At 46.0% G+C, this 24,130-nt stretch overlaps 2 protein-coding genes across 2 annotated transcripts in view; one reads left to right on the top strand and one right to left on the bottom strand.

The window, feature by feature from the left end:
* Nucleotides 1–15,827, bottom strand: part of qless (decaprenyl diphosphate synthase subunit 1 qless) — a gene marked incomplete in the record, with an annotated part of 181,120 nt that extends 165,293 nt beyond the window's left edge. The window contains 1 exon segment of the mRNA XM_070087534.1: nt 15,565–15,827. Coding sequence (XP_069943635.1) covers nt 15,565–15,717 — 153 coding nt within the window.
* A 467-nt stretch (nt 15,828–16,294) lies between these two features.
* mRpL32 (mitochondrial ribosomal protein L32) overlaps nt 16,295–24,130 on the top strand; it is a 42,291-nt gene continuing 34,455 nt past the window's right edge. Inside the window, exon 1 of the mRNA XM_053778200.2 lies at nt 16,295–16,449. Coding sequence (XP_053634175.1) covers nt 16,362–16,449 — 88 coding nt within the window. The 5' untranslated portion in view covers nt 16,295–16,361. The remainder of the gene's footprint in view (nt 16,450–24,130) is intronic.

The raw sequence follows: 24,130 nt of genomic DNA, 5'->3' as shown, positions 1-24,130 counted from the left end.
AAACACGCAGTGTCTTGCAACTGTTATACCTCTCTCCCGGATGTGATCGTAACTCAGTTTCTGGAAATGGTGGCTGTCCCAGTGGGGAGTATGTATAGGCTTGTTGCTGCTTTATTATGATATCTATTTTGGACTGCCTACTGAATATATAGTTGAATGACCAGAGATATGCTCGTGGTATCTCGTTTCTGCATCTAGTTTGGTTTCCTGTGATTTCGGCACGTTTAACCAAGTTAGGCATTTACCTTATAGGTGCCAGGGTTATCTCAAAGATTAGGACTTTGCCTGTGGCCACACCTAACTGTATCTGACATCCAGTTACATATAAGGTGTATAACATCGACTAATGCATAAAAGGGGAAATTTGCGACGTTTCGTCTACCAGCGGGAGAAACATTTAATAAAATTTCCAAACACTGAACAGGTCTTGTACACCTGGCACACTCTTCGTCCAAAATATTAAGATAAAATGGCTGTCTGGTAAATTAATGTGATTAGAACTTTAATGATGTGAACAAGTTAATGTCGGAAAGTGGCAAATGCAGCTCACCATGAGCAAGTACGAAGTCCTAAAAACAAAATGCAAACACTTCGGCCCTGGGACCTTGGCCACAGTATATTTGCTTTTTCTTTTTCCAGCATACTTATCACTATCACATAAATTTTTTAACAAGAACATTAAAATAAACACTGCAGTAGGCCTACTGATCCATAATAGGCACATCATGGGTGAAAAGAATACATGTTCAACACTTTAGTATTTTCATTTCCTAAACTTTTCGCCTGCGCAGCAGGTTTTTTTCAGTTCAAATAGAAGTAACTGTCTTGTACAATAATCTACTAGTCGATATTGTATTTAATCAGTAGAATAGGCATTTTACACCTATCAGTTCCCATTCTCTATATTTTAATCTATTTTTAAGATTACCCAAGAAATTAGCTTTGGTGATAAAATTTGTTCGGATTTTTAACCTGGAGGGTTAGCCGTACCCAGGATAACCCAAGAAACTCAGTGCGTCATCGAGTACTCTCTTATTCCCATTGGGGTCCTTCAGTCTTATCCCCCAGAATGCGACCCACACCAGCTGACTAACACCTAGGTACCTACTTACTACTAGGTGAACACGAGCAGCAGGTGTAAGGAAACATGCCCAGTGTTTCCACCCGGCCGGGGATTGAACCACGGACACTGCCTGGCGAGAGCGTTGCCTAGAGCCACTCGCCTACAACTCATAACCACATCGTTTCTTATATCCTTTCTAAATCTAAATTTAACAAAAAGGCACAATACCGTGACTGGAACGATACACAAATAACCCGCACATAGAGGAGCTTACGACGACGTTTCGATCCGACTTGGACCATTTACAAAGTCACACTAACGAAAAAGAGCAGGATGGGTATATATAGGCAGGAGGTGGTAGTAGTAGTAGTGGAAGTAGTAGAGGTGGAAAGTAGTAGTGGGGCGGTAGTAAGAGGAAGAGGGTCCAGTCAAATACTAAGAGGAGCACTGCAAGGGAGCTAGGTGCCCACAGAGGGTAAGAGCAAAAACACAGAGGGGGGGGAATAAATAAATAAAGAAGGAACAAATACACAGGACAGAAGAAAGACAACCCAAAGGAGAAAGAGGAAAGGGGAAGAGGGAGAAGAAGAAAGAGGAATCATGTTAGGTCACGAGTGTTCTGAAGTTTGGAGCATTTTACAATGTAGTGGGAGAGGAAGGCATCTACAGAGACGAAGCCGGGACTAAGATTCTTACAAGGAAAGTTGTGTATTAGGGAGGATTCAACTAGACGGCGACTGTTAAAGTTGGAAGTAGGAAGACAGTTTTAGCAGAAGACCAGTCAATAGGATGGCTGTGATCTCTGACGTGACAGAAAAGAGTATTGTTAAGTGTCGGCAAGCCTAATACTACTATTGTGCTCCCTAAGTGTCAGAAAGAGATCGGCCAACTCTTCTGTCCTTTGCCTTCCCTAAATTTCCGGTCTTTCTAATCTCGACTCTCTCCATTCCTTAGACATCAAACTTACTTTCCGCCAGACTAACACTCTTCGCACTAATCTCGTTCACACCTTTCCTCCCTCTACAGATGCTTCTGGTGTCTACTCTATTTCTTGTTCCTCCTGTCCTCTTCAATACTTTGGAGAAACTGGCCGATCTCTTTCTGACAGTTAGGGAGCATAAAAAGGAGTGTTAAGCTTGCCGACACTAACAAGTCACTAGTGTGACTTTGTAAACTGTCCAACTCGGACCGAAACGTCGTCGTAAGCTCCTCTCTTCTATGTGCGGGTTATTTGTGTAAATCTGAATTTATCCAACTTTGCTCCTGTTAATTTTTTTTTTATTCTCGATACCCTATTAGCATCTCGTTTATTTATGTATTGAAGATGTGTCTAATGCTAGATAACTTCATTAGGAAACGTTTTAGCCTATGAGGGACAAAACGTTTTCTTAAGTTGCCTAACGTTGCGGGCATTCCGGCGATCAATCCAGAATTAGGGACACTGGGCAAGAAACTCGCACGTTTGATTGTTTCAATATTTAACATTCTTCTTGGCAAGGTCTCAGATAACCTGTACCCCACGAAGATTTTGATCTCATAAAAACTGTGTATAAACTGTTTCTTCGGTAATAAACTCTAAAATAAGCTAACGGGGTCCTCATTCAGTGCGGTCATCACGAATCTCCTTCGAGTACCTCGAGGCCAAGAGATTCCGTGACATCACAGTTGGAGTATTCTGGATGAGATATGACATTACAGCGCTCAACACAGATTATCTCAACACTGTCGAGCCTTCTATTCAGTTCACCTTAGAAAAGGAAAACCTTTTACAGCTGTAAGGTGTATATAGACGCAGACAAGAATGTGCCTAAGGAACACTATACCGCTTCGTGTCTTGCAAAACTTCCTTTTCTCGGCGTTATTTATATATAAATATATATATATATATATATATATATATATATATATATATATATATATATATATATATATATATATATATATATGCATATAATATATATGCATATATATATAACATATATTTATATAATGTATATAATATAATGTATATAATGTACATTATATATATATATATATTATGCAGCAGCACCTGACGGTGCTACAGCAGCAGCACCTGACGGTGCTACAGCAGCAGCACCTGACGGTGCTACAGCAGCAGCACCTGACGGTGCTACAGCAGCAGCACCTGACGGTGCTACAGCAGCAGCACCTGACGGTGCTACAGCAGCAGCAGACGATGCTACAGCAGCAGCAGATGGTGCTACAGCAGCAGCAGCAGACGGTATTACAGCAACAGCAGCAGCTGACGGTGGTACAGCAGCAGCTGACGGTGGTACAGCAGCAGCTGACGGTGGTACAGCAGCAGCTGACGGTGGTACAGCAGCAGCAGACGGTGCTACAGCAGCAGCAGCAACTGACGGTGCTACAGCAGCAGCAGACGGTGCTACAGCAGCAGCAGCACGGTACTACAGCAGCAGCAGCAGCTGACAGTGCTACAGCAGCAGCAGACGGTGCTACAGCAGCAGCAGCAGCAGATGGTGCTACAGCAGCAGCAGACGGTGCTACAGCAGCAGCAGCAGCAGACGGTGCTACAGCAGCAGCAGATGGTACTACAGCAGCAGCAGCAGCTGACGGTGGTACAGCAGCAGCAGCTGACGGTGCTACAGCAGCAGCAGCAGCTGACAGTGCTACAGCAGCAGCAGCAGCAGCAGACAGTGCTACAGCAGCAGCAGACAGTGCTACAGCAGCAGCAGACGATGCTACAGCAGCAGCAGCAGCTACAGCAGCAGCAGCCGCTGCTACAGCAGCAGCAGCAGCAGACGGTGCTACAGCAGCAGCAGCAGCAGCAGACGGTGCTACAGCAGCAGCAGCAGCAGCAGACGGTGCTACAGCAGCAGCAGCAGCAGCAGACAGTACTACAGCAGCAGCAGCAGCAGCAGACGGTGCTACAGCAGCAGCAGCAGCAGCAGCAGCAGACGGTACTACAGCAGCAGCAGACGGTGCTACAGCAGCAGCAGCAGCAGCAGACGGTGCTACAGCAGCAGCAGCAGCAGGTACTACAGCAGCAGCAGCAGCGACGGTGGTACAGCAGCAGCAGCAGCTGACGGTGCTACAGCAGCAGCAGCTGACAGTGCTACAGCAGCAGACAGGTGCTACAGCAGCAGCACGGTGCTACAGCAGCAGCAGACGGTGCTACAGCAGCAGCAGCAGATGGTAGTACAGCAGCAGCACGGTGCTACAGCAGCAGCAGCAGACGGTGCTACAGCAGCAGCAGCAGCTGACGGTGCTACAGCAGCAGCAGCAGACAATGCTACAGCAGCAGCTGATGGTGGTACAGCAGCAGCAGCAGCTGATGGTGGTACAGCAGCAGCAGCAGCTGACGGTGCTACAGCAGCAGCAGCTGACAGTGCTACAGCAGCAGCAGATGGTGCTACAGCAGCAGCAGACGGTGCTACAGCAGCAGCAGCAGCTGATGGTGCTTCAGCAGCAGCAGCAGCTGACAGTGCTACAGCAGCAGCAGCAGCTGACAGTGCTACAACAGCAGCAGACAGTGCTACAGCAGCAGCACAGCAGCAGACGGTGCTACAGCAGCAGCAGCAGCAGACGGTGCTACAGCAGTAGCAGCAGCAGACGGTGCTACAGCAGCAGCAGCAGCTGACGGTGGTACAGCAGCAGCAGCAGCAGCAGACGATGCTACAGCAGCAGACGATGCTACAGCAGCAGCAGACGATGCTACAGCAGCAGCAGCAGCAGCACGGTGCTACAGCAGCAGCAGCAGCAGAGACGTGCTACAGCAGCAGCAGCAGCTGACGGAGCTACAGCAGCAGCAGCAGCAGACAGTGCTACAGCAGCAGCAGCAGCTGACAGTGCTACAGCCGCAGCACGGTGCTACAGCAGCTGACAGTGCTACAGCAGCAGCAGACGGTGCTACAGCAGCAGCAGACGATGCTACAGCAGCAGCAGACGGTACTACAGCAGCAGCAGCAGCAGCAGACGGTACTACAGCAGCAGCAGCAGCCGGTGCTACAGCAGCAGCAGCAGCAGCAGGTGCTACAGCAGCAGCAGCAGCAGCAGACGATGCTACAGCAGCAGCAGACGGTACTACAGCAGCAGCAGCAGCAGACGGTACTACAGCAGCAGCAGCAGACGGTACTACAGCAGCAGCAGCAGCTGACGGTGGTACAGCAGCAGCAGAAGCAGCTGACGGTGGTACAGCAGCAGCAGCAGCTACAGCAGCAGACGGTGGTACAGCAGCAGACAGTGCTACAGCAGCAGCTGACAGTGCTACAGCAGCAGCAGACGATGCTACAGCAGCAGCAGACGGTACTACAGCAGCAGCAGCAGCAGCAGACAATGCTACAGCAGCAGCAGCAGCTGATGGTGGTACTACAGCAGCAGCAGCAGCAGCTGACAGTGCTACAGCAGCAGCAGCAGCGACAGTGCTACAGCAGCAGCAGCTGACGGTGCTACAGCAGCAGCAGACAGTGCTACAGCAGCAGCAGCAGACGGTGCTACAGCAGCAGCAGCAGAAGAAGCTGCTGCAGCAGCAGCAGACGGTGCTACAGCAGCAGCAGCAGACTGTGCTACAGCAGCAGCAGCAGACTGTGCTACAGCAGCAGCAGCAGACTGTGCTACAGCAGCAGCAGCAGACTGTGCTACAGCAGCAGCAGCAGACTGTGCTACAGCAGCAGCAGACGGTGCTACAGCAGCAGCAGCAGCTGAGTGCTACAGCAGCAGCAGCTGACAGTGCTACAGCAGCAGCAGCACGGTGCTACAGCAGCAGCAGCGACGTGCTACAGCAGCAGCAGCAGCAGCAGACGGTGCTACAGCAGCAGCAGCAGACGGTGCTACAGCAGCAGCAGCAGACGGTGCTACAGCAGCAGCAGCAGACGGTGGTACAGCAGCAGCAGCAGACGGTGGTACAGCAGCAGCAGCAGCTGACAGTGCTACAGCAGCACCAGCAGCTGACGGTGCTACAGCAGCAGCAGCAGCTGACAGTGCTACAGCAGCAGCAGACAATGCTACAGCAGCTGCAGACGGTACTACAACAGCAGCAGCAGCAGCTGACGGTAGTACAGCAGCAGCAGCAGCTGATGGTGGTGCAGCAGCAGCAGCAGCTGACAGTGCTACAGCAGCAGCAGCAGCAGCTGACAGTGCTACAGCAGCAGCAGCAGCTGACAGTGCTACAGCAGCAGCAGACGATGCTACAGCAGCAGCAGACGGTACTACAGCAGCAGCAGATGGTACTACAGCAGCAGCAGCAGACGGTACTACAGCAGCAGCAGCAGCTGACGGTGGTACAGCAGCAGCAGCAGCTGACAGTGCTACAGCAGCAGCAGCAGACAGTGCAGCAGCAGCTGACAGTGATACAGCAGCAGCAGCAGCAGCTGACAGTGCTACAGCAGCAGCTGACAGTGCTACAGCAGCAGCAGCAGCAGTAGACGGTGCTACAGCAGCAGCAGCAGCAGTAGACGGTGCTACAGCAGCAGCAGCAGCAGTAGACGGTGCTACAGCAGCAGCAGCAGCAGTAGACGGTGCTACAGCAGCAGCAGTAGACGGTGCTACAGCAGCAGCAGCAGCTGACAGTGCTACAGCAGCAGCAGCAGCTGACGGTAGTACAGCAGCAGCAGCAGCTGACGGTGGTGCAGCAGCAGCAGCAGCTGACAGTGCTACAGCAGCAGCAGCAGCAGCTGACAGTGCTACAGCAGCAGCTGACAGTGCTACAGCAGCAGCAAACGATGCTACAGCAGCAGCAGACGGTACTACAGCAGCAGCAGACGGTACTACAGCAGCAGCAGCAGCAGACGGTACTACAGCAGCAGCAGCAGCTGACGGTGGTACAGCAGCAGCAGCAGCTGACAGTGCTACAGCAGCAGCAGCAGCTGACAGTGCTACAGCAGCAGCAGCAGCTGACAGTGCTACAGCAGCAGCAGATGGTGCTACAGCAGCAGCAGACAGTCCTACAGCAGCAGCAGACGATGCTACAGCAGCAGCAGACGGTACTACAGCAGCAGCAGCTGATGGTGGTACAGCAGCAGCAGCTGACAGTGCTACAGCAGCAGCAGCAGCAGACGGTACTACAGCAGCAGCAGCAGCTGATGGTGGTACAGCAGCAGCAGCTGACAGTGCTACAGCAGCAGCAGCTGACAGTGCAGCAGCAGCTGACAGTGCTACAGCAGCAGCAGCAGCTGACAGTGCTACAGCAGCAGCTGACAATGCTACAGCAGCAGCAGACGATGCTACAGCAGCAGCAGACGGTACTACAGCAGCAGCAGCAGCAGACGGTACTACAGCAGCAGCAGCAGCTGACGGTGGTACAGCAGCAGCAGCTGACGGTGCTACAGCAGCAGCTGATGGTGGTACAGCAGCAGCTGACGGTGCTACAGCAGCAGCTGATGGTGCTACAGCAGCAGCAGCAGCTGACAGTGCTACAGCAGCAGCAGCAGCAGCTGACAGTGCTACAGCAGCAGCAGACGGTGCTACAGCAGCAGCAGCAGATGCTACTACAGCAGCAGCAGCAGCAGCTGACGGTGGTACAGCAGCAGCAGCAGCTGACGGTGGTACAGCAGCAGCAGTTGACAGTGCTACAGCAGCAGCAGCAGCTGACAGTGCTACAGCAGCAGCTGACAGTGCTACAGCAGCAGCAGACAATGCTACAGCAGCAGCAGACGGTACTACAACAGCAGCAGCAGACGGTACTACAGCAGCAGCAGACGGTACTACAGCAGCAGCAGCAGCAGACGGTACTACAGCAGCAGCAGCAGCAGCTGACGGTGGTACAGCAGCAGCAGCAGCTGACAGTGCTACAGCAGCAGCAGCTGACAGTGCAGCAGCAGCTGACAGTGCTGCAGCAGCTGACAGTGCTACAGCTGCAGCAGCAGCAGCTGACAGTGCTACAGCTGCAGCAGCAGCAGCTGACAGTGCTACAGCTGCAGCAGCAGCAGCTGACAGTGCTACAGCTGCAGCAGCAGACAGTGCTACAGCAGTAGCTGACAGTGCTACAGCAGCAGCAGCACCAGCTGACAGTGCTACAGCAGCAGCACCAGCTGACAGTGCTACAGCAGCAGCACCAGCTGACAGTGCTACAGCAGCAGCACCAGCTGACAGTGCTACAGCAGCAGCACCAGCTGACAGTGCTACAGCAGCAGCAGCAGCAGACAGTGCTACAGCAGCAGCAGCAGCAGACAGTGCTACAGCAGCAGCAGCAGCAGACAGTGCTACAGCAGCAGCAGCAGCAGCAGACAGTGCTACAGCAGCAGCAGCAGCTGACGGTGGTACAGCAGCAGCAGCAGCTGACAGTGCTACAGCAGCAGCAGCAGCTGACAGTGCTACAGCAGCAGCAGCAGCTGACAGTGCTACAGCACCAGCTGACAGTGCTACAGCACCAGCTGACAGTGCTACAGCAGCAGCAGACGATGCTACAGCAGCAGCAGACGGTACTACAGCAGCAGCAGCAGCAGATGGTACTACAACAGCAGCAGCAGCAGCAGACGGTACTACAGCAGCAGCAGCAGCAGACGGTACTACAGCAGCAGCAGCAGCTGATGGTGGTACAGCAGCAGCAGCTGACAGTGCTACAGCAGCAGCTGACAGTGCTACAGCAGCAGCTGACGGTACTACAGCAGCTGACGGTGCTACAGCAGCAGCTGACGGTGCTACAGCAGCAGCAGACGGTGCTACAGCAGCAGCAGACGGTGCTACAGCAGCAGCAGACGGTGCTACAGCAGCAGCAGACGGTGCTACAGCAGCAGCTGACGGTGCTACAGCAGCAGCAGCTGATGGTGGTACAGCAGCAGCTGACAGTGCAGCAGCAGCAGCAGCTGACTGTGCTACAGCAGCAGCAGACGGTGCTACAGCAGCAGCTGACGGTGCTACAGCAGCAGCAGACGGTGCTACAGCAGCAGCAGACGGTGCTACAGCAGCAGCAGCATCAGCAGTTGACCATGGTACCACAGTATTTCGATAATATTTCTCACCCTTTTTACCACAGGGTTGGCACTAGAAGCTTTCTTGGGGTCCATGGTCACTTATTTTGCAGATAAAATCACCAAAAACGCTGTAATAATACGAAATGCTCCGATTGTATGCTTGGATGTTACCGCGGAGGCTGGCTTGTAAACATTGCCACCGGCGGAACATGTGAGGCTGGCTCAGGCCTCACATAGATGCGTCTCGGACGAATAGTGTTGAGCGAGTTTTTTAGCGCTATGCGAGGCAAAATTTTAGTGATAAAATGTATCGCTATGCGGATTTAACATTATGTGATGCCAACGGTATACGGGGGTCCACTGTATCGACCCCTACCCCACCTTCCTTACCCTACAGATTTATGCTCTCCATGTCATTCTTTGATCCATTCTCTCTAAATGACCAAACCACCTCAACAAACCCTCTACAGCCCTCTGACTAATACTTTTATTAACTCCACACCTTCTCCCGATTTCCACACTCCGAATTTTCTGCATAATATTTACACCACACATTGCCCTTTAGACAGGAAATCTCCACTGCCTCCAACCGCCTCCTCGCTGCAGCATTTACAACCCAAGCTTCACAACTATACAAGAGTGTTGGTACTACTCTACTTTCATGCATTCCCCTATTTGACTCCATAGATAACATTTTTTGCCTCCACATGTACCTCAATGCACCACTCACCTATTTCCTTCATCAATTCTATGATTAACCTCATCCTTCATAAATCCATCCGCCAACACATCAACTCCCAAGTACAGTGGACCCCCGCTTAACGATCACCTCCCAATGCGACCAATTATGTAAGTGTATTTATGTAAGTGCGTTTGTACGTGTATGTTTGGGGGTCTGAAATGGACTAATCTACTTCACAATATTCCTTACGGGAACAAATTCGGTCAGTACTAGCACCTGAACATGCTTCTGGAATGAAAAAATATCGTTAACCGGGGGTCCACTGTATCTGAAAACATTCGCTTCTTCCATACTCTTCCTCCCCAATTTGATATCCAATTTTTCTTTATCTAAATCATTTGATACTCTCATCGCCTTACTCTTTTCTATGCTCACTTTCAACTTTCTACCTTTACACACGCTTCCAAATTCGTCCACTAACCTTCGCAATTTTTCTTTAGAATCTCCCATAAGCACAGTATCATCAGCAAAAACTAACTGTCACTTCCCATTTTGTATTTAATTCCCCATAATTTAATCCCACCCCTCTCCTGAACACCCTAGCATTTACTTCTTTTACAACCCCATCTATAAATATATTAAACAACCATGGTGACATTACACATCCCTAAGACCTACTTTTACCGGGAAATAGTCTCCCTCTCTTCTACACACCCTAACCCAAGCCTCACTATCGTCATAAAAACTCTTAACAGCATTTAGTAACTTACCACCTATTCCATATATGTACTTGCAACATCTGCCACACTGCTTCCCTATCCACTATCATATGCCTTTTCTAAATCCATAAATGCATTAATAACTTCCCTACCTTAATCTAAATACTGCTCACATATATGCTTCAATGTAAACCACTTTATCTACACATCCCCTACCCACTCTAAAACCTCCTTGCTCATCCGCAATTCTACATTCTGTCTCGCCTCTAATTCTTTCAATAATAACCCTACCGTACACTTTTCCTGGTATACCGGGTAAACTTGTTCCTCTAAATTTTTTACAATCTCTCTTGTCCCCCTTCCCTTTATATAAAGGGACTACACATGCTCTTTGCCAAATCACTAGGTACCTTACCCTCTTTCATACATTTAATAAACAAAAATACCAACCATTCCAACATGATGTCCCCCCCACTGCTTTTAACATTTGTCATGATCCCGTCAGTCCCAGCTGCTTTACCCACTTTTATTCTACGTAATGCCCCACCCACCTCCCCCACACTCACATCCTGCTCATCTTCACTCCTAAAAGATGGTATACCTCCCTGGCCGGTGCATGAAATTACCGCCTACCTTTCTTCGTCGACATTTAAAATTTCCTCAAAATACTCCGCAATCTACCCAAAACCTCCATCTCCCCATCTACTAACTCCCCTACTCTGTTTTTAACTGAAAAATCCATTTGTTCCCTAGGCTTTCTTAACTTGTTTAACTCACTCCAAAATTTTTTCTTATTCTCATTAAAATTTCTTGACAGTACCTCTCCCACTACCATCTGCTCTCCTTTTGCACTCTCACCACTCTTCACCTTTCTTTTACTCTCCATATACTCTGCTCTTCTTATAACACTTCTGCTTTGTAAATACCTCTCATAAGCTACCTTTTCTCTTATCACACCCTTTACTTCATCATTCCACCAATCACTCCTCTTTCCTTCTGCACCCACCCTCCTATAACCACAAACTTCTGCCCCACATTCTAATACTGCATTTTTAAAACTATTCCAACCTTCTTCAACCCCCCCCCCCCACTACTCATACCTGCACCAGCCCACCTTTCTGCCAATAGTTGCTTACATTTCACCTGAACTTCCTCCTCCCTTAGTTTACACACTTTCACCTGCCTCTTACTTCTTGTTGCCATGTTCCTCTTATCCCATCTACCTCTTACTCTAACTGTAGCTACAACTAGATAATGATCCGATATATCAGTTGCCCCTCTATAAACGTGTACATCCTGACGGATGTACACATCACCCTTTTATCCACCAATACATAATCTAACAAACTACTTTCATTACGTGCTACATCATACCTTGTATATTTATTTATCCTCTTTCATAAAATGTATTACTTATTACCAAACCTCTTTCTACACATAGCTCAAAGGCTCCCCATTTTCATTTACCCCTGGCACCCCAAATTTACCTACTACTCCCTCCACAACATTTTTAACCACTTTAGTATTAAAATCCCCAACCACAAGTAATCTCACACTTGGTTCAAAACTCCCCATGCATTCACTCAACATTTCCCAAAATCTCTCTCCTCTACTTCTCTCTTCCCCAGGTGCATACATACTTACTATAACCCACTTCTCACATCCAACCTTTATTTTACTCCCCATAATCCTTGAATTAATACATTTATAGTCCCTCTTTTCCTGCCATAGCTTATCCTTCAACATTATTGCTACTCCTTTAGCTCTAACTATTAGAAACCCCTGACCTAATCCCATTTATTCCTCTCCACTGAAACTCACCCACCCCCTTCAGCTTTGTTTCACTTAAAGCCAGGACATCCATATTCTTCTCATTCATAACATCCACAATCATCTCTATCATTCGCACAACATCCACGCACATTCAGACTTCCCACTTTGACAATTTTCGTCTTCTTGTTCTTTTTAGTAATTATTACAGGAAAAGGGGTTACAAGCCCATTGTTCCCAGCATTTTAGTTGACTTTTACAACACACATGGCTTACGGAGGAAAGATTCTTATTCCACTTTCCCATGGATATAAAAGGAAAAGTAATTAGAATAAGACCTAATATAAAATCAAAGAAAACTCAGACGAGTGTGTATAAATAAACATGTAGTGTGACCTAAGTGTAAGTAGAAGTAGCAAGACGTACCTGTAATCTTGCATATTTATGAGAGACAAAAGATCAGCAATCCTACCATCACGTAAAACAATTACAGGCTTTCGTTTTACACTCGCTTGGCAGAACGGTAGTATCTCCCTCGGTGGTTGCTGTCTACCAACCTACTACCTTTAAATAAATAAATAAATAAATAAATATATAAATATAATTATATACAAGTCCAGACCTGGACTCAAACCTTCACACTCTGCATCAGGGTACATCATACAAACATCGGATTTTGTCCAAGCATGGTGCAAGTACGTACTGTGTACTCTGATGCTCAGTGCACAGGTTCAAGTCCTCATCTGGAGTTTACCTGGAGTTTACCTGGAGAGAGTTTCGGGGGTCAACGCCCCCGCGGCCCGGTCTGTGACCAGGCCTCCTGGTGGATCGGGTTAATGTTTATATATAAATTACAGAAAATATAAATTATATACCATTACACTATAATAGAAGTATGCGATACATTAAATACACTATAAAGTATATACTAGATATCATGCGCTTTATACAATCTTAAAAGACAAATTTCACCCATACATAAATGATTCTATAAGTCACATTCTTGAGACCAACTATCAGTCTTTATTTTTCCAGAACCATTTAATGGATTTGAAAATGTGTTCCTTGTACACAGTTCATGGGTATCCATAAAAAAGTGGTATATCTGCATGATATACCACTGTTGTATGTCTAAAGCATCTGTGCCTTCAAAACCACTACCAATCTATAGTCATAGTTCAATCCCCAACATCGGTGGAAATGTTGGGCATGTTTCCTTACACCTGCTGTCCATATTCACTTAGCAGTAATTAGGCATCTGTGTTAAGTCTACTGGTGCGAGTTGCATCCTGGAAATAAGATTAAAAAGGACCCCAAAGGAAATAAGACAGACAGTCCTCAATGTCACACAGACATTCTTGGATTATACTGGGTGGCTAACCCTCAGAGTTCAAAATCTAAAATCTTATATTTGATTAAGTCTTCTCAGAATCACTTAAATGCTCTGCTGGTAAATACAGTGGACCCCCGACTTACGATATTAATTCATTCCAGAAGTCTGTTCGGGTGCCGTTACCGAACGAATTTGTTCCCATAAGGAATATTGTATATTAGATTAGTCCGTTTCAGACCCCCAAAAATACACGTACAAAAGCACTTACAAAAATATACTTGCATAATTGTTCGAGTTGGGAGCTGATCGTAAGGCAAGGGTCCACTGTACAAAGGCTTTGCAAATGCCACAACCAAACATTGCATCAGGGCAATACTCCTCTACAATGCTTCATCCTGATTAAAGTCATCTCATCAAAATATAACTCAATGATGGGAAGTGCCAAAATCTTGGTATCTACAAATGAAAGGCAAAGGCCAGTCAAATGATCTTTTCCAGACTAATGCAAAATTTTAAATAATCTCTCTACCATTCCCATGTTGTCAATCAGTCAAAAGTCTTATTTTCAGGCTGGCAAAATGGGGAATGATTTTTTATTTTTTAGCTAACATGTGTAATTTTACCTTATTCCTAGTAATGACTCCGTATTGTAGTCTTAATGACCCTCGTGTAGTAGTCTTAATGACCCTCGTGTAGTAGATAGTCTTAATAGTATGATAATGTGTTATCTCTTTTATAGAATAATAAAATATCACCTTTATATTATGATAATAGGGTAAAAGGACCCCAATGGAAATAAGTCACTGACTTTTTTTTGGGCTATCCTAGGTATTTTACACATGTTGCTATGTATGATAATTATGTATCTGTATTTGTGTATGCCTGAATAAACTTAAATTATCAGCAAGCACTAACCTAATATTACCTAACCTAAACCTAAATTATATTAATGGATTTTTTAAAGTGTATGACATATCACTGAGCATATCACCTGGATAACTCACTATGGAAAGCATGGAGAGTTTTTTTTCTTACAAATACTGAAGTAAAATTCCTGCAGTTTACTAAAAGTATAGAGTACCTTGGGCAAAACGGAAGCCATGGCACCTGAGTGAGAGAGAGAGAGAGAGAGAGAGAGAGAGACACACACACACTCAGGGCTGATGTAGGTAAAAGCTCTTAGCTTGTCAATAAAGTTAGGAATCCTTAACCTGTAAATAGCTTGTCAATAATGCTAGGGATCCTTAACCTAACCTTGTCAAACCCTGTGTAAGAAAAAAAAAAAAAAAAAAAAAAAAAAGACAGGCAAAGAGAGACTGAGAATGACCACTGGTTCCACAGACTGAAGTAGTTAACCTGAGTATTACCTATGTCTTCCATGTTGCCACACAAATGATAAACACTTGGCGATTAGATTACATGACACCAGCAAATTTAATACTATTTATTCTGCATTCCTAAATGACCTAGTTTAACCATAATAAATATATAGCTACCCTTCATCAGTTTTTGTGAACATAAACGGTGCCACATGTAAGTAGCGATGTCTTACCCCCTGAACTGCAGCTGACGAGGATAATTTAAAGCCTGAATCAGTGACCATTTGAAGTGAATTTTAACAGATATTTAAGAGACTGAAGCTATCTTAGTGACCCCGGTTGTCGATGTGACAAATGCAAAAATGGTTACATCAGTGTGACAGAACTGACCAGACATGTGTAAGATAAATAATACATGTATGACTCAGCGTGATGGAACTGACCAAACAATATTAGGACGTTCGTTACATTAGTGTTCCAGCAAGCAGATCTCACCGAGCATCGTCTGCAAAGTTCCATCACCCCATCAGCTGATCATAGCGGTCACACACCGCACTTACCACTGCATTTAACACAACCCCTTTCACCGACTCTCCTCACATTTCTTCTCATCGGGAGCCGAAAAAAAACACGGAGAACACATTTAATCAAGCTAAAATACCCCAGCAAAGCGATGAAGGACTATACTAATTTGGCTGCAGACGACGAAAACCGGCTCCGTTATCCCTACTACAGGGCCTGGGAGAACTGATCCAGTTATCAGTGACAAAACAAAGTAGCAGCACTTACATTGTGAGAAGCCACTGGCAGAACACAACATCTCGAGTTAAGTCCATAAATAGCGCTAGCATTAAGGGTAGAGGGTACGGTGGTGGGAGCTATGGTGCGGTTCACCGCAGAGTATAAAAGGCGAGCGGCGCGGCCCCTCATCGAGCTGGACATGGTTGCACAGGGGACTCTCACAAGGTGTACTGCGGGGAGCAGCAACGTACACCCACCAAGAAGACCACAGCCACACTGACCTCCACTCTTGCCCCCCAACACCACTATCACTCCACTCCCCCAACACCCACAATACATATATGCACCTTTACAACATTATCTTCTACCTTATTTTTTGTCTATTCATACTACCAGGAGCACATCACTATAATTGTATGACAATTTTTTGTGCTATAATATAAATAAAAACTCATTTTATTAGTATTATAGTTTTATTTTTTAATGGGAAAAGTGAATAGACAAGTTTTACAACCTTGTGACATTCATAAATATTTACGAAAAAAATGGATATACAGTAATCCTTTTTTTCTGGTTGATTCTGCCGATTTAGTTATAAAAACACTTCGCTATGCATATAATATTAACTTTATAAATTTGTTTTCTTCTCAGATATATTTAATTTATTTTTTTATATAAATATATTATTTACCTATATTAAATTACGTTGGTGTGCATCAATAGAACAATAATATTAAACATTGTTCTACATGTTTTTTAAAATAATTCGTTGATGTGTTGAAGTTAACATTTCTGAAAAAGTAGAGCAGGTCAGGCAGGAGTGTGACAAGCCTGAGACAGTAAACATGGCTCAGCTGCTGAGGCTTTTCCGGGAAAAATGTTTTCTGGTAGAAGAAACGCTCACCAGGTTACTACAGAGGTTACTCCTACAAGGTGAATTATGCTTTACAATCTTAGTATTTTTTTATTTTTAACGACTTAGAGGTAATTACAATGCATATAAACTGTATTGAACAATTAGGTATTGCATATGGGATAGGAAAAATTTCAAATGGTTTCGAAGAAATCCTCTGCCACCAGTCCCGTGGCTTGGTGGCAAAAGCTCTCGCTCACACGGTGAGATACGGTTTAGATTCCCGGCAAGGGTGGAAACATTGGTCGTGTTTCCTTACACCAGTGGACCCCAATGGAAATAAGTCACTCTGTCTGACTTTTTTGGGTTATCCTAGGTTCTCTACACATATGCTGCTATGTATGATAATTCTATGTAACTGTATGTGTGTATACCTGAATAAACTTACTATGTTTACCCGTCAGCAAAAATGGGTACCTGGGTGTTAGTCGACTGGTGTAGGTCGTATCCTGGGACAAATTTGACCTACTTTGCCCAAAATGCTCAGCTTAACAAGCGGCTTTCTATGTAGTATGTCATTGATGTCAGCTAGGACTGTATACCTTGTACATGTACTTGTAAGTAAGCAAGTTTATTCAGATATACACAAATACAGTTACATAGATTATCATACATAGCAGCATATGTGTAAAGTAACCAGGATAACCCAAAAAAAGTCATACAAAATGACTTATTTCCATTGGGGTCCTTTATTAATAATATTGATAATATCTACAAGTACATATACATGATATACAGGCCTAGCTGACATCAGTGACATACTACTATATAAAAAGTGCTTTCTTATGCAGAGCATTTCGGGCAAATTAGGTAAATTTTGTCCCCAGGATGCGACCCACACCGGTCAACTGGTGGCCTGGTAAGCAACACATGCTTCACATGCCGAGTGTTATGGTTTGATCCCCGGCAAGGGTGGAAACATTGGGCATGTTTCCTTACACCTATTGTCCCATTCACCTAGCAAGCAAGTAGGTACCTGGGTGTTAGTTGACTGGTGTCGGTTTCTTCCTGGGGGACAAAATTTAAGGACCCCAATGGAAATACAGACAGTCCTTGATGACACACTGGCTTTATTGGGTTGTCCTGGGTGGCTAACCCCCTGGGTTTAAAAATCTAAACAAAATCTTAATTAACACCCAGGTACCTATTTTACTGACAGGTGAACATGGACAGCAGGTGTCTTAAGGAAATGTGTCCTAATGTTTCCACCTGAATTGAAGATCGACACCTGGATCTCAGTGTGTGAGCTGAGTGCGATAGTGATCAAGCTATGAATATTTTGATGCCATTGAGGTGTACCTGATCCAAGGAAGTGGACCTATCCTTCCCTTTCTTGGATCAAACCCAGTTGTCCCATTCCCCATGTGCTGTATAACTCATTTACCCCCTGATTATAATAATACAGTAATTCTAGGAAAATTTTCAAGATTTCTTTTTCCTACAAACCATTTTATTTGGTTTTCTGATGCAGTGTCCTTATAGTTCATGACAGAGGTGGACATTATGTAGGTATGTATATTTAGAACAAGCTATATGGGAGTGAAAATCTTTAGCTCTAGATATTTCGCAATCTCGTGCATCATCAGGAGCTGTGCAATGTTGAAAAACGGCAACAGATAGGAGGGGAAATTCTCTGTGGCAAGGCAGATGGTATGAGTGGCAGCCCCTCCTGTCTGTTGCTTTTTTTTTTTTTTTTTTTTTTTTTTTTTTTTTTTTTTTTTTTTTTTTTTTGCAACATTGCATAGCTCCTGATGACACACAAGTACAAAAGATCTAGAGTTAAAGATTTCTATCCCCATGTGGTTTGTTGTGCATTGTTAAGATCTGTTCACGATTGTATTGCATGCATGTATGACGGTGGTTTTTTTTAAGGCGACTATGCCAGTGAGCTTCATAAAACTGTTACTTTTGTCTACACTACCATACCTGTGCCTGCAATATTTTTATAAATACAAATTTTTTTTTTTTTTTAATTAAACAAGTCAGTGGGTGACTTCAGTTGGTTATTCTAGGTTATATCTACATAATGTAGCATTTATTAATTTATGTATACATTTTTGTGCCCTCAGAACTGTTGTACTAATATATACTGCTGTATGCAAAATCATTTTAGTCTATTTTCTGAATAAAGCTTTCATCCTAAGAAGTTCACCTTTGCATGTTGCTTACTCATGGTACAGCATTGTCATTACTAATACAAAAAGTTCTTATACTTACTACCTGCAGCCTTACCTGCAAGATGCTACTTAACTGCACCCTTGGTTTTTTTTTTGTTTTTTTTAAACTTTTGCTGGTGTCTTTCACCAAGGTAACCTAATCCAAAGAAGGAAACACATTTATAATGGCTCATTCAACACTTGTCTTGCCAAAATGCATACAAGCTGCAACATCCACACAAAATGATTATATTAAGGACTATACAGTATTACAGTGGACCCTCGACTAACGCTATTAATCCGTTCCTGAGAGCTCATCGTTAGTCAAAATAATCGTTAGTAAAGTTAATTTTCCCCATAAGAAATAATGGAAATCAAATTAATCCATGCAAGACACCCAAAAGTATTGAAAAAAAAAAATTTAACACGTGAAATATTAATTTTAATACACACAAACTGAAGAAGACATGCACAGTTACATGACACTTACCTTTATTGAAGATCTGGTGATGATTGATGGGATGGGAAGAGGGGAGTGTGTTGATAGTCTTAGTGTTTAGAAGGGGAATCCCCTTCCATTAGGACTTGAGGTGGCAAGTCCTTTTTCAGGGTTACTTCCCTTCTTTTAATGCCACTAGGACCAGCTTGAGTCACTGGACCTCTGTCGCACAACATATCTGCCCATAGAGGCCTGTACCTCCCGTTCCTTTATGACATTCCTAAAGTGTTTCACAACATTGTCAGTGTCACCATTAAACAAATTCGTCTCTCGACCTCCGGGGAGAGAGGACGCACGCCTAGTAGCTACACCTGCCCTCTGGTGGTGACCTTTAGCAACTAGAAGACAAAATGGCGTACCGAGTGGGACAACGGATTAACACTGTTTGTATACAGCTGGTACGTGGCACGCTTACTGGAGCAACGATGCATACATTGCTACCTGCTATCATCAGGGACGCCTATGGTGTCCCCAACGAGGAAGTATATGGTGTTGCCTTGAATGGGATGACCAGAGTATTCCTAAAACTGAATCGTACCGGCGTCTACGACAGACTTGTTGAAGAGTATCAGGAGAGGAAGGTGACGGTGAACTCGGCAGTGGACGTCGTTATGCATGACGTATCCAGGTACTATACGTGGGTGAAGGTCAGGAATGTCCCTTTCGAGGCGACGGCGTATAGTATACAGGAGGTATTCAACAACTACGGTAAAGTCCATTCGGCAACGATGGGAGTATGGACAGAAGGGCCATATAAGGGACGACCTGAGGGCTCTTATACCCTCAAAATGACGTTGGCTAGGCCTATACCATCCTACGTCATGTTGGTGGAGTCCAGGACGCAGGTTTTTGTACACTATGCCGGCCAGAGAAAGACCTGTCGACTTTGTGGCTCATATGATCATATGGCAGCTCACTGTCCTAGAAGGCAGCCTACCAGGGCTCCTGGTACGTTGGCAGTGGAGCAGAGACCATGTGAGTTGATGCCTGAGTTGGGAGAGGTGGAACCAGTGACGAGTGGTCGATGGAGTGAAGAGGTAGAACGGGAAGTATCGACGGTCGGTACCTGTGTTACCATCCCAGAGGTGACAGGGGAGGGGCCCCCATCGCCTGAGGGACGGGTGGACGTGGAAGAGTCTACCCAGGAGAAGTTGCTGGATGCGGTGCTGAAGGAGTTCTTCGACGAGACGGTGGCCGGGGAGGATGGTCCTGAGAAGTCAAGTGAGATACAGCTGATGGTTGAGCAGCAGGAACAGGTGAAGGGTTCGAGGAATGCCAGAGAGGACATGGAAGTGGTGGTGGAAGTCCATCAGGAGGATGTGCAGGAAGTAGATTTGTGTGTGAGTGAGAGCTCACGAAAAAGGACTGCGGGTGCTTTTGACCTTGATGAGGTTTTAACACCTGGGCAGAGACCCGGGAAGAAGTCATGGGTAGTTGTAGGGGAAAAGGTAGGCAGGGGAGGGGGTGTACCGGGGAAGATCAGTGGGGGGGGGCAAGGAGGGGCTGGAGGCCAGGTTAGAAAAAAGGATAAAAATGGTACAGGTACTGAGAAAGGTGAAGTGAGTAAGATACAGCGGCATAGGGGTAAGCCCCCTCTTCTAGCAAATTCAAGTGTGTCACAATAAATGTCAATGGGCTTAAATCTGAGGTAAAAAGGGTTTGGTTAGAGTGGTTTTTACGAAGGTTTGATGTGGATGTATGTTTTTTGCAGGAGCATAACCATAGGTTAGGGAGTGAATTGAGTTTGAGGGGTTATAAAATGTTTGTCAGTAATGCTTTGCAATTAAAAGGAGGGGTAGCAGTAGCTGTAAAGGAGACCAGCCCATTGCGTGTCATGGGTTGGGAGGAGGGGGGGAGGGGGGAGGGTTGTAAGGGTAGATGGGCACTGGGGGGTGAGGAGAGTATGTTTCATTGGTGTATATATGCCAGCATGTAACAATGTTAGAGTTAAAGTTGATTTTGTACGTGATGTTTTGATGTATTATTTGCGGGGTTTACCTTCCATAACTGTAATTGGAGGTGATTGGAACTGTGTGATTAGGTATGGGGATGTGACGCCGAGGGGGGCAGGATGTGTTTTGGGTGCACTACGGGATGTGTTGAGGGATGTAGGTGTTGTAGATGTGGTGGGCAGGGGGGAGTATGGGGTGGAGCACACGTTTATTCGTGGGAATTATGGGGCGAGGTTAGATAGGATATATGTGATGCAGGGGATTGGTGTGGAGAGAGTGAGGGCTTTTGATGTCGGTTTTTCGGATCATAGGGCGGTGATAGCTGATCTGAGGGTGGATGGTATAGTTCGCATATATGCTGGGTATTGGAAATTGAATGTGAGGCTTCTGCAGGAGGGGGATGAAGGCTCATCCTTTGAGGAATGGTGGAGACATTGCTGGGAGGGTAGGGATGGTGGGATGGATTTGCTTGACTGGTGGGAGATGCGAGCAAAGACAGCAATAGCAGAGTTTTTTAGGATACGTGGAAAGGAACAGGCAAGGTGGAGATATGGTTTGCAAAACTACCTGGAGGGACAGCTGAATGCTGTTTATGACGGGGGGGGAAGGGAAGATGTGCGAGGTGAGGTGGATGGCTTAAGGAGTAGGATTGAAGGATTACATAATGAAAGGTTTAACGCGATTAGAGTTAGGGCAGGATTAGAGGAGGTGTTAAAGGGTGATCGACCATCAGGTTATGTCCTAAGAAAATTTAGGGAAAGGCAGATGGTGACTACCATAGCGCATCTAGTGGTCGCTGATGGGGGGGGGGGTTATGTGGTGGGTCAAGGTCTTACTGATACAGATGATATTAGTGGTTATGCTGATTATTGGTTTAGGGAGAAATGGAGGAGGAACAAGGAAGTTGTCAGTGAGGAGGTATTTGGGGTTATGCAGAATACTATTGTATTGGGACAAGAGGAACAGGAAATGCTGGAGGGTAGTATTAGTGAGGAGGAGGTGGGGGAGGCGGTTTACGGGATGAGTCAGGGTAAGACGCCGGGCATTGATGGAATACCGAATGATTTTTATAGAGTTTATTGGGAATGCATTAGGTATGGGTTAGTGGAAGTCTTGAATCATATGTGGAGCAGTGGGAGGATGGGGAAGACCCAGAAAACAGGGATCGTTGTGTTGGTGCCGAAGAAGAAGGATGGGAAAGTATTGAATGATTATAGAGCAATATCCTTAATGTGTGCAGATTATAAAATTTATGCTAAAATTCTGGGCAATAGACTGAAGAAGGTTCTAGGATCAGTGGTACATGGGGGACAGTTTGGCATTCCGGGAAGAAGTATGAGGGACGGGCATAGTCAAATAAGGGATTTTATTGAGGACTGCACCGGAGGGGGAATACTTGGATTAGATTGGGCTAATGCGTATGATTGTGTGAATAGGGATTTCTTAAAAGTTTGTTTGGAACAGCTGGGTTTGGGGGAGAAGGTGGTGAGATGGGTGCAAACCTTGTATGAGGGAGCAGTTATTAGGGTACAGGTTAATGGTAAGTTGGGGGACCCAGTACTGATGGAGAGAGGTTTGAGGCAGGGCTGTCCACTCTCTCAGTTATTGTTTGCCTGCGTACAGAATCCATTTTATGGGCTGGTGGATGAGGTGATGATTGAACATGGGATTAGGGGGGGTGGGAGGGGGGGGGGGACTGTGGGGTACGTAGATGATACTACCGTGCTGGTAAGGCATGAGGAAGATCTAAGGAAAGTTGGTGGAATCATTCAGATTTTTGGGGACGCCACGGGTATGAGAGTTAATTTAATGAAGTCGAGACTATTAGAGGTGGGGGATTGGGTGGGAGGGGGCTTGGGGGAGGGGTTAGGATGGTCAGTAGTGGACAGAATTAAGGTTTGTGGAATATGGTACATGGCGGAAGTGCAGGAAAGTAGGAAGATAAATTCGGAATTAGTTACGAGCAGGGTTTTGGGTAGGCTAGGAGGCTTAAGGGCTAGGGATGTAACATTACAGCAGAGAGTTTTAGTGGTCAACTCTCTGGTTTACAGTAAGGTGTGGGGAGTGGCTGAGGTGTTCCCTTTAAGAGCAGAGGATATTGCAGAAATCCAGAGGAAGGTTCTAAGGTATGTGTGGGGGTTTGGGAGGGCATGGTTGAGCAAGGACGTGGTGATGACGGAGGGGAGATGTGGGGGTCTTGGCCTGATGTCATTGGGTCATAGAGTAATGGCTTTATATATTAAACAAAGATATATTCGGACTGGGGGGAATAGAGGAGTCAGGGTAGGTAGGGTAATGGAGGATGCACGAAGATGGTGGTGTGGAAGGGATTTGAGGTATTGTGAGGATATGTTGAGGGTTTTATTACATGTTAAACAGGTGTCCACGTTAAAGGTCAAACGAATGGTGGGTGCTGTGGTAGGCAAGGGTGTCTTACAGGGACTTGCTGTATATCCAACATATGACTGGATAAGCATATGGAGGAAGTTTGGGTTGCTTAGAATACCAGCGAGGGTACGAGAGTTAGTATATCGTTTTCTGATGGGAATATTGGCCTCTAGGGATGTGTTATATAAAATGGGTCTTGTGAGAGAGGACTCATGCTTGCATTGTGGGGACATCGAAACGGCCTTTCATGCGGTATATTTTTGTCCCTCTTTGGAGGGGGTGAGGTTATGGATGGTGAGAGTTATCAGATTTTTGGGGGGGGGGCAATGGCCATTCCTACGGGCCTTAATGTTGGATGTAACTGGGGTGCCGGGTGATGTGGGTAGAGCCTTAATGTATGTTATGACGGATTATTTACATGTATCTTGGGGGATGAGGGAGGTTAGGGGAGAGTTGAGGATAAAAGCGTTAGCAGCGAGATTTTATAGAACTATGTGTAGGAATAGGCAAGTCTATGGTGGGAGGTGGGTAGTTAGCTTTTCGGAGGGTTACCGGAATCTCACTGTGGGGGGCCTTCTCCTCATGAACCCAGGGGGCGGGCAAAGGGTTGGTCTCCTACCGGGGGATGCATGAGGGTGGGTTGGTTTAGGCTTCTTTGTAGTGTGGATGGTGGGAGGGTTATGAATAGAGTGGAAGGGTGATGAAT

Source organism: Cherax quadricarinatus, chromosome 22, assembly GCF_038502225.1.
Source record: "Cherax quadricarinatus isolate ZL_2023a chromosome 22, ASM3850222v1, whole genome shotgun sequence".
NCBI lineage: Eukaryota > Metazoa > Arthropoda > Malacostraca > Decapoda > Parastacidae > Cherax > Cherax quadricarinatus.
The sequence above is the reverse complement of the archived record's forward strand: the minus strand, read 5'-3'. Positions and strand labels throughout refer to the sequence as shown.